Here is an 11678-nt window from a genome sequence, read left to right on the forward strand (position 1 = left end):
AGGTGCTGCTGTCCCCGCGAAGGGGGTACGGGTCCCCCGAGGGGCGTCCCTGAGAGAAGAGGTGGGAGCCCGGCGCTCCCCGCCCTCGGGAGGGCAGGGCAGGAGGGGCCTGCCCTGCCCTGCCGGGGCGTTCAGCGCGGCGGCGGCGGCGGCGGCGGCGGCGGCCCCGTCCCCTCTGAGGGAGCAGCTGTTGGCGGGAAGCCAGTTCCCTTGTGGGGGGACCGGGAGCTTGCACAGAGGCATTATCTGTGCAGTCTGAGGGCTGGATTACACACCTTTAAAAAGCTCTTTAGCCTACACGTAGGCTGTTAAAACGGTGTTTGTCATCGTGCTAACTTCTTACCGAAGCGTTTTCTGAGCGCAAATGGGTTAGTGAAAGGGCCACCCTGGATATTTTTTTTGTCCTGGCTTGTCCTGTGAAGAAATATAAACGATCTTTTTGTAGCATGCCAGGCATAAAGTAGAATTTTGCTGATTAAGCTTTTTTTAGTGTATACTCTTCTTGAGGAGACTTTCTTTCAAGGGAACCTTTCTCTGTAACCTTTTCTGTTGTTTTTGAAGGAAAAAGAGGGTGTCTGTCTCCTGTGAAGCTGGACAAAATTTTGACAGTTCTTTATTTCGTTTGCACACTTTTGTATTTTATGTTCATATTTGTATCATGAGGTAAAATATGTAAGTGAAGTACTTATATATATATATATATTTTATTTTTTTTTTTTTTTTTTTTTTGCGTTAGGGTGGGTATCGTTGGGTTTTTCTCATTTCCATTTTGGTAAAATGACACCGATGCCTGTTGCCAGGCACTGACATACACCTTTTGGCTACCTGGGCTTCACTGGGAGTTACTGGGCCATGCAGGATTTAATTCACATGTGCCATCTTTCGGGGTCTGAATATTTGTGGCAAGGCAGGTCAGAACTAGTTTAACATCAAAGAAAATATTTGGATCCCTTCCCAGCCTACGCAGAGCTCTTTTCATTGCTCCATTTTTGTTAACTTCTGAAAATAAAACCACCTCTGATTGTGGAAACTGGCATGGATCCTCAGGAGGAGTGGAAGGAATGCTGACACAGGCCGGCTATGGGCATTTGGACCACAGTACTGGTTTTGCTCTCTTGTTCGAGTGACGTGGTGTTATAAATGTTTTCTCACAGAGGTGAGAGCAGAAAGGAGAAATGCTAACATGAATACAGCTTGTTTTGTCAACTTTAATGGGACTTTTAAATGTCACCTGTTTTTCAGTTACAATTTTTCTGAAGTGTTCTGATTGGGATTAACAAGAAACAAAGCCCTTGCTTTCGTTTTAAAGTCAGTTTTAGTGAAAATAAGCCTAGAGCTGCACCATCTTTCTCTTTAGGTAGCTTTCTAGGATGTAGAGGGAAGACCAGTAGACTCTGTTAAATATCTTCATTGACATCAGTGTGATGTTGTATGCAGTTATTGGTTTGGATGGAGGATTTCTGAAGTTAAGAGAAATCTGGTGGTATTGCAGTCCATCAGGTAGGACAGATCACTGTAACGTTGTAGTAAATGCATGCTGTAACTCCTCATTTTTTATTCTGCTTCTAGATCCTCAGTTATTTTACTTAAGTGATGGAAACATAGACTAAAGAAAAAAATCATCCTTGAGTCTTTGGCATTCATGTTTGTGTGAAAAAGCCTAGGATGTTCCAAGAAAACACGTCAGCCAATTGCTTAAATATGACAACATCTACCGAAGGTGGTACTTTCCAAAAAAAAGGACATAGGGCAAGAATCCTTAGCCCAGAAGAAGCTGAGAGGCTGGTGAAAGATCAGGTTCTGGTGTCTGAGTTCAAACAGCTAAAACTGGAGAAAGAGGCGCAGAAGAACTGGGATCTATTTTACAAAAGAAACAGCACCAACTTCTTCAAAGACAGGCACTGGACAACCAGAGAGTTTCAAGAGTTAAAAGCGTGTCGGGAGGTGAGATGTATACACTTCCTTTGTAAAAGGTGGGATCAGTTGTTTCCAAATTATTTAATAATACTTATAACAAAGCCGTTAGGGTAAGAGCTGTCACATGTTAAGTTTGCAGTGCCCTGTGTAGTTTGTCTTAATATCAAAGATACCTCCTCAGGATCAGATGCGTCAGTTTGGTTTCAGTTTATAATTGACCCATACTGGATACTAAGAATGGCATCTGGAATATTTGTTTTGTGTCCTAAATAGACAATGTGTCTCTCTGTGATGTGACGTTTTCAGATGCAAGTTGGTGCACTTCAGAACACTAAAGAAAAGCGTCCAGAATTACAGGCTAGTTGCAAAATATCGTTAAGGGGAATAGCCAGATGTATCCGTTGTTCATTACAGCTGAATGAAAGACAAGACAGAAATGGTACAAGAATCTATTGATAACTTAAGGGGTAGATGACTAAAGAAATATTAATATATTCTAAAAAGATTTGTAATTTTGCAGAAGTCATGATTTCTGTTTTGTAGTGTCAGATTATCCAATGGTTGCCTACTCCAGTTTTTGAATCAATGGTAATTAAAATTGTTTGTAGCTTTTAAAATGCTGATTGAACAGTGTCTCTGCTCATATCATGAGGAAAACAAAAATGATGTGCTTTATCTTGGATTTCTTCCTCCCCAGTTTGCAGATCAGAAACTGACCATTCTGGAAGCAGGCTGTGGGGTTGGGAACTGCTTGTTTCCACTCTTAGAAGAAGATCTGAATATTTTTGCATATGCCTGTGATTTCTCTCCTAGAGCTGTTGAGTACGTCAAGGTTGGTGTGATATTTGGAACTTCTTTTAGTGTGTCTTTAGAAGCTTCTGAAATCACAAATGACTGGAATGACAGACTTCTCTTGCCTTCCTTTTTGTAAGAAGGGTAGGACAGCTTTTGCCAAAAAGTGGAGACTGATCCATTTCAGTGGATCTGCTATGCAGAAAGCCGAATCATTGCTCAAGACCTAGTTTTCCAGCACCAAATTTTAGCATTATGGTAATATATATGTGTTACTTGAATGATTTGTGAAGACTGTTTTTTGGGAGCACTACTATGTCTCTGCTGACTGTGCAGTACAAGCCAAATTTGTTTGGCATGGAAGCTTGGCCTTGATATTTGTGGGGCAGAGGGAGTCCCAAGGAGAACCTTGAAGTCGGGGCTATGAAAGTTATTGTTGAGAAATTTGTAGCCTGATTAGAAATAGGTATGTTTATACTTATTCATAGGTAGGTGGTACTGCAGTACAAAGTCAAGTCTTCCAATAAGGCTGGTGGGGGCTTTGGGCTTTAAAAGTATTCTGGTTTATTAAGTTTATAATAACTTAATCACAGGTAAATTTCTATATATATATTATTTGAAAGCATTCTCTTGTGGTACATTTGTGACTGAGAACCACAAGACACATACTGTATGTCTCATGGGAAAGATGGGAAGAAATACGTTTGGCAAACAGGAGAGGACAGTAGCTTGGTGGGATGCCACAGCTGCACTGCAAGATGAGATTGGCCTGAGTGTGTACCCTGGGTTTTGGATGCCTCAGGAGGTGTCTGCCTCCACAGCTCTTGCTGAACTTCTTTCTTGCCAAGACTAGGTTTCCTTTTACCTAGCAAAACGGTGGGCTAGAACATCCCAGCTGCAGGTTACGTGACATGAACCTGAACTGTTTATTTACAGTCTACTTGTAGCTCAGGAGCTGAACTTTGATCACCTTGTAATACAGAATTTCTTTTAATAATATTTCTGTTTTTTTAAAGAGTAGAAGCAGCGGTAAAACAGAAGTGGTATGTTTTCTGATCTGTCTTAACACACATTCCTCCTCAAATTCCTGAGAACAGACTATTCTAGTAGTTATAGTTTCACCGTTGTAGTGTGCAGCAAAGAGTTTCTGATTGCATCAGTCACCTGTTGGAAGTTAATGTTGTTTTGCCACCATGTCTTGTGTCACTCTACTGATAAGTTTCACAATTTTTTCACTCTTTTGCGGTAACAAATACTGCTAATTTTCAATGAAAGCATAATGTTTTCATTTCCCTAGAAAAATGCCTTATACAGTACTGAAAGATGTAAAGTGTTCCAGTGTGATCTTACCAAAGATGATCTTCTAGAAAATATACCAGCAGATTCTGTGGATGTTGTCACACTTATATTTGTGCTTTCTGCCATTCATCCTGACAAAATGCATCTTGTGCTGAAGAACATTTACAAGGTAAAAACCAGCTGATTTTACAGCCTTTAAAGCATGTTCCTTCTTTTTAGCTTGAAAGTATAATTTTTTTAATGAGAAAATAACCTGTCTTGTAATGGTGATCTTTAATACTCTATTCCATGGATATATTTAGTTAGTTCACCTAGTATATGGGACTGCAGTATGTTTTACATTTTTTTTTTCTCTCTTGTTATTGTGAGTTTTTTTGGATTCTGGCCTAATGCATAACAAAAGGTATCTTGAATGTGTGACTTTGGCTCCTAGGTTGTATGCTACAAATCATGTCTATGGATTTCAGAAATGTCTGTGTTGATAAGGTGTGAATGACAGTGAACCAAAATTGACTTCCAGAAGATACAGTGACTTGCAGTTAGGATGTTATTGTTATTATTAAACACACTTGATCTGTGGTGATTTAGAAGTGGGGCATTCAGAGATCAACATTAATCTAGAGAGACTCATCTCCCTGGGCTGCCTTTGTTAGTTGATAGACCAGGATAGGCCCATCCAGAGGGTGGTTTAAACAATCAGAATTGTGATTGTTCTGAACCTCCCTGAGAAGTCACGTATTGACTGCAGAGGGAAATAGTCAACGTATTTTGTATTTATGCATATGTGTGTATTTTGGGGGTTTATGTTGTCAGATATCCCATTTGTTTTATCATCAGTAGTTTGAAAAGGGTATGTTAGATTTTTTTGATATATCTGCAGCTGTTTTCCAAAGTCAGAGTTGGTTCTTGCCTTGTGCACATGAAAAGGCTAATTATTGTTTTCTCTGTGGAGATGCCTGGCTCATTTAACTCACTTGTAGGTTTCTGCACAAGTTTGCAGGTGGCAAGTACTCCTTTTCTCCTCTAACAAATACATCTGGTATTCGAGGTAGGAAAGGTGCATGCATCAAATGTCTAAAGTCGGCATGGCCAGTGACCATGTGTTTCTAAATTTTAAACTCTTTATGGCTGATTTCTTTAACAAAGAGCAATTAAAAAATGCCTCAAATGCACAATCCATTTTCCTGAAATTGTTTATCTTTTATTTCTTACTATGTTGCAAAATTTTTCTTTCTCACATGAAAAAAGAAATGTCATGGTGTTCTAAATTTTACTGTTAGTCATTAAGCAAAATCAGGTGGTAGACTGTATACTACCCAACAAAGAAAATGCACTGTAAGGAGTTAATTTTTATTGTTAAACTGTGTATTTTCTTCTTTTCTCTGTATTTGAAGAGTGTCACAAAAAGCTTATTTAGCCAATCAGCACCCAAACATCTGTCTTAACACTGTTTGTAGTCTACTGTTTGTGGGGAATCGTTTTTAAGAGCGGACGATCCAGTTTATATACAACTTTTTTTTTACACAGGGAGTGAATTCAATATACATATAACTTCTGTATTGTCTTAGTTATATGTGTATGGGTACAGAAATAACTAAATATATATATGGCTAAATCCATATACCTTATTAAAGCCTGCATGTATTATGTGACAGGTATTAAAACCAGGCAAGTGTGTCTTGTTCAGAGACTATGGACTGTACGATCATGCAATGCTCAGGTTTAAGTCTGGCAGCAAACTTGGAGAAAACTTTTACGTTAGACAAGATGGGACAAGATCATATTTTTTTACTGAAGGTAAGACATACTGTAGAGTGCTTTCTTTTCTGTGAATCTTCTGTTTAAACTTGCTTCGGGGAATTGCCAGCATGCCCGTGGAAGTTTTGTTTTACACAGATGAACTGTTAAGTCATGGTGTACTTCATTTGCCATCCTTTTTGGGAGGAAGAGGGTATTTAGACTGGCAGGACTTTTTGGAGCACTTTCTTGTTTACAAGCTTCTTGTACGTGCTATAATGTGCCAGGAGCAGCAGTTTCTGAATTTGCTGAATTTCATTCAGATTTGTTATCTAAGGGAAGAACACCAATGTTCAGTAGCAGAATTATCATCTTCATGAAGCAACTAAGCAGGTATCTTGGCACCATTCTTTTTGCAAGGCTATTCCTGGTGTGCAAGATGAGGTCTACCGAAGAAGTCGGTGACTTCTAAAGCAGAACCATGACCACAGTGCTGAGAAGCTTGTGCACAAATCCTGCTGAGATAGCACTGACTAGCTGTGGTCACTCTGTCTTCTGTTTTTGTAGTAAAGATGATGCAAAAAACATTTCTATGTTATACAGTATTTAAACAGTTTTTTCTTCAGTGCTTGTAATGCTTTAGGAAGGAAGGTAATTATTGCAGTTTACTGGAGGAGAATTTGAAGCAGAGAGACATGAAGGAATTTCCTTAGACTCTCACAATGAGTTGGGATTATAGCTTGTCTTTTAACTCCCAATTCCTCATGCTAAACTTTAGTGAACCGTTACTTCCTCCTATCAATTATAGGGCATTCTGTAATGAAAGCTGTGTGTTTATTTCTGTGGGGCTCTTTGTTCTTAGTCTAAAGCAACGTACAGCCACTGAAGAGACCGATTTGGAGCCAAGTAAATGTTATTCATGTTTTATGACATAACGTATTACCTAATTGCTTCTGATATATAAAAAACATTAATCTTGTCTGAGCTCTCTCTATTCTTTACAGGACAATGATGAAATCTAAGATAATGCAGGCTGTGCTACAGCTTCATTGAAGCATTTCTAGAACTGTTATTTATGGAGTGATTTTTAGTTCTGTTTAAACAATTAGCTCTTAGAAAGAGAATGGATGCTAAAGGGAACAAATAAGAGACTGACCTAGCTGTGGAATTTTAAATCTGACTTTTATCGTGTGTTAGAATTGTTTCTGAATGAGAAATTCCTTGCTAGTTTGCTTTGAGGGAAGAATTGAGGTAGGGAGGAGTAAGAGGAAGAAGAGAGAATTTGTCTTATATGGCTCATGTTATCAATTGTTTTGCCTTGGGCTGGTCTGTGACTGTCTCATGGACCACCTCTGCTCCCATTTTGAGTCATTATGATCTCATTCATCTCACTAATTTTCATGTAAATATTGCTTAATGCTTGAGAATTCTTTTATTACTAGAAACATGACTCCCATCATTTCCACACCGTTTGCAACCTGAGCTATTTTTCATTTGTTTAGCGTTGCGCTAGTACACCAAGTAATTGCTGCATGGGGTGATTTGCATGACACTTTTTTATAATATGTCTGGTCTCAGATAACAACATTGAGCTGCTTCTGTGGAAGAAAAAATCCATTCTTCTCTGTTTGAAATAATATTAGATTCATGGAGGAATGCATGGTTGTAATTTTCTGTTATGAAATATATGCAATTTCCTCACAATGAGATTCCAATAGGTCCACAATTAAATGCTGTTTATTTATATTTCATTGAAGTGGGTCCTCCATTTTACAGGAACACACTGTGCTTACAACCAGTGCATGTGGCTTCATGATGGGCTTAGGTTGATACAAGCCTGCACTACCACCATAGTAGGTGGTCTCATCTTCCTTCCTCAGCACACCACCTCTTCCAGTGCTGGGCTTCCTGTACCCACACGATCAGCCATTTCGTTGAGCCGATCCTCCCGAGCAGTGAAAAAATGGCATGTCTTTACTTCCTTCAAGTAGCACAAGTTTAGAATGGCTTAAATTTATTGTGAAACTACTGCCTGAGTAAATGAAACAATGTGGAGGAAAGGAAAAGTAATGATGTTTCGTTAAAGTAATAAGTCAACAGCATGAGCGGCCCTCTCTGCTGCACAGGTCGCCCTGTTTGTGAGGTACTTCTGCCTTCCCTAAGCGGGGTATGCTTTGAGTAAGATTCTTTTCTTTATGGAAAATACTTCCGATTTGACTTAGTGGAGGCTTGGTAGCACGGTATCCACTTTGCCATTTTGTCCATTTTTCTGTGCAGCAGTGGAGTGTGCATGTCTGGTAACGTAGGGTGGTATTTTTCCTCAAGCAGAGCTGCATCTACAAGGCTGGATTACCTTTGAAATAAGTGATGTGTTTAGCTAGCAAAGGTCAGCTGCACAAGGTGAATATGCACTGGCATCAGTCACAAGGAGAATGACGACACTCAATAAAAATAAGAGATGTGGCAAGTTTTGGAAACTAAACTGAGTAGCTAACAAGCCCCAGTTTTGCAAGCTGTTTTGCTTAAGTTGATGTTTCTAGCGGAAATCAGTATTGATTTTTGTTCAGCAGCGTGCCTATGTAGAACAGCTTGAAGTCTGAAGGCCTGTGTGTGATTTTCATGCTGTAAGACATAAGAACATATGCTTATATAAATGCTGACCAGTGTTTTAAAAATAGCTTAAACAGAATATTTAATCTTATTTTATTTTAAATCTCTTCCAGAGTTCCTGTCTCAGCTTTTCAAGGCTGAGGGATATGAGCAAGTGGTCAATGAATATGTACAGCGAGAAACTGTGAATAGGAAAGAAGACTTACGTGTTCCAAGAGTTTTTCTTCAAAGCAAATTTCAAAAGCCTTTCAGTAAGACGGAAGTTCTTGCTGATTAACAACAGCATTGCTGTTTGAAATTGAAGTTTTTCCTTGTGTGTGCTCTTCTTGCTGGTAAAACAGAAATGACTGCATCCAGTATTTCTTGTTGCTTTTCATCCTCAGATATGAAATATGAATGCTGTATGAATGGGATGGTTTAGTGATGCAGGCAACCTGTTGAGTATGTGTATTCCTGCTTCTAAAGTAAATCCTGTACAGCATTGTTGGACGATCAGGTAAAGCACACTACATATGGTTAATTTTGAGCACTAGTTTTCATTAGTTATTATCAATCATAATGGTTATTTCCATTTTTAATAAAAACTATTTTTTAAATAAACATCCTGTGTTTCCTATCACTTATGGTTTTTGTGGCCTGTTAAAGTTGCAGTATTTCATCTGCTTTCAGTACTTGTGGGACTTCTGAGTATAATTTTGCAACACACAGGAATGAAACAGACTCAGTGAGTGGTGTAATGTCAAGCTGCTTTGGTGTTTTAATAATGGTATCTTGTTAATGTGCTCAGCATGTAGATGTGTAAAAAATGTTTATATTCTGAATGAGATCCTAATTTATCTGATTTCATGCTTGAAGAAAGTTGTTAAGGATCAGGTTGTCTTTATGCCTAATTAATTTCAGACGTTCCTTTTTTGATGGGCAGAAATAGTTGAGGTTTTGCAAGTCAGTTTCCCATTTGGAACTGAAATCAGTGAGTCGGAAGTACTTTCTTTAATACCAAGTTAGTCAGCTGCTTTTTTTCTGAGCAGAGGTCTTAATTCTTTTCCATCACTCTCAGGAAAGGTGTTGGTCTGCTGTTCCTATCACTAGAAGCCACTGTATTGATGCTATGGCTCATAGCTTGGCACAGACTTAATTGCTTGAAGGAATTTCATCCTTTCCCTTCAACAGCTGTGACACTTTGCACTGCAGAATTCTTTGTTCTTGGATGATACAATCTCAAAAACATGTCTGAATCTTTAACCTGCGTTTTGAACAGCTGCTGTGCAGCAGAGGAAGCTCAGATGTATCCGGGGACTCGTGCAATGGGCTGTGCTGATCTTGTGTAATGTTCACACGTTGCAAAAAGGGAAATTCCAATGACATATTAACTTTTGTGTGTGTGTGTGTGTGTGTGTATGTGTGTGTAAGGGGAAATCAGATACTGGGGCAGGGCCCAGAGAGGTTGTGGAACCTCCGTCCTTGGAAATAGACTGGGCACGGCAGCCTGTGGCTTTATTTGAGGATGTCCCTATTCTGAGTAGGGCTTTCATTGTTTGCAGTATATATTAGTATGTGACTGATTGATCAGGCCTTCCACTGGATTTGTGTGTTGCTAGATGACCCAGTCATACACATCTGATGTGGACCAGAGGTATTTGCCTCTGTTTATGACAAACTAGCCATAAGGTGTGATAATGATTTTTTTTTCAGCACTCTTAACACTGGCCGTGTGTGCATGGAGGGAAAAAAGTAATACCTTTTCTAGCATAAAACCTAATGTTACAGAAGTTAACCAATCTGAATTTTTTGAACAAATTGGAGCTGCCAGAGGTCTTATTCAGTTGACATGTTTATAAATGTTTATAAATTTGCAGCAGATCATTGCTTTGCATCAGGGCACCACAGCTTTTTTTGGTCTGATACCATGAGCCTCAAAGCTGGATTTATTGTATCATCAAATTTTGGCCTCAGAGGAAAAAGCGATTAAACCACACAATTCTCCTAATGACTCTTTGAGGAGGGTTATTACATGACATCTCCTTTTTTTTATGTAGAGTATCATCCCGGGGATTTATGCATTGCTGAACCCTGCTGTGCAACCCATTAGCACTTCCTGCCATACTGGTAATAAATACCTAGTAACATTTATAGTAAATGAATAAATATGCTTAAAAGGGGTATAACAATGATAGCATTATTCTAATCTGAGCAGTCATCATTTTGTGGCTCCTCAGCAAATGTTCATCTCTAGTACAGCAGTTCTGCAATGACTGCATGTAGTCTGAGCTCTGTTGATTTTTGGTGGTGTTTGAACCCTGTAACACCAAGTGCCTTACAGGACTGGATGTTTGGTCCTTTTAGAGTATACAGCGCATAAACGAGACTAAAGGATTGCCTTCTGTGATGCCTCGTCGCTTTGCCGTGTGATTATCAGCATATGCAAAGGCAAATACACTGAACTGGGAATCCCAAAAAGGAAATGAAATGTAGGCAAGTATTACAAATATTAATCAGAAGGTTTGAGTCAACCCCATAGACTTAGCTGCAGACAGCCATTGACTTTGTTTTTACACTGAACTATTACCTGAACAATTATACACCTTTTTGTGTCTGGCTGTGGCTTCGCTGTTTCTGTATATTTCTACTTGAGAAACTACTGTTACTTTTTGTGCACTAACACATTAAACGGAGAGCAGTGTTTCTATTTTTTTTATTTGTCGTTCAGTCTCATTTCCAGTCAGACCTGGAAAATAAAATAGCATGCATTAGTGCCCCTGCAGAAAGGTCTTCAGCTATAGTTGTGACACAGCAGAGGTTATTTTGAGACAAATGGTCAGGAAGCTTTATCTCATTTCTATGCCTCTGCTTCTGTGAACTCTAAATCATTGCAAGTTTTTGTAACTGTGGTAAAGTTTGAGTAAGTTGAGTCAGCTTTAAGAAATCCTTGTCTCATCATGTGGGGTGCATGTGGCTGTTGTAGCGCTGAGTAAAGTGGATATGCTCCCCACCAAACTTTCAGCCTTTCCAAGCTCATGTAAGCTCACCAGAAGTAGCACATGGCAAGGATACCTGTACCTAGTATCCTTACTCGAAGAACTGTCCTTAAGGAGATGTGATAATCAGGATAAATAGCGACAAAGGACTTGAAAAAAGTATATACGCACTGAATCGTGCTCACCTTGCACAAACAAGCAACTGTGCCATGACTGTAATAAATATCTTGATTGTTCTTTGATTTAAGTTGTCTTCAGTCAATGGGGGCTGCTGAGACTGACTCAGTTGTCTGTAGAAGACCTTCCTTTTGTTTCCCTTAAGCTGAGCTAGCTGCTCTACCTGGCAAG

The 11678-nt window shown here is 39.2% G+C and overlaps 1 protein-coding gene across 1 annotated transcript; it reads left to right on the forward strand.

Moving 5' to 3' along the window:
• The first annotated feature begins 1665 nt into the window (after positions 1–1665).
• On the forward strand, positions 1666–8632 carry METTL6 (methyltransferase 6, tRNA N3-cytidine). The gene is made up of 5 exons (XM_009948472.2): positions 1666–1944; positions 2615–2749; positions 4007–4177; positions 5664–5805; positions 8469–8632. The coding sequence occupies exons 1-5, from the start codon at positions 1666–1668 to the stop codon at positions 8630–8632; spliced, it is 891 nt and encodes a 296-aa protein (XP_009946774.1).
• The last annotated feature ends 3046 nt before the right edge of the window (positions 8633–11678 follow it).

The sequence above is a fragment of the Leptosomus discolor genome, chromosome 7, assembly GCF_034619465.1.
Source record: "Leptosomus discolor isolate bLepDis1 chromosome 7, bLepDis1.hap2, whole genome shotgun sequence".
Lineage (NCBI taxonomy): Eukaryota > Metazoa > Chordata > Aves > Leptosomiformes > Leptosomidae > Leptosomus > Leptosomus discolor.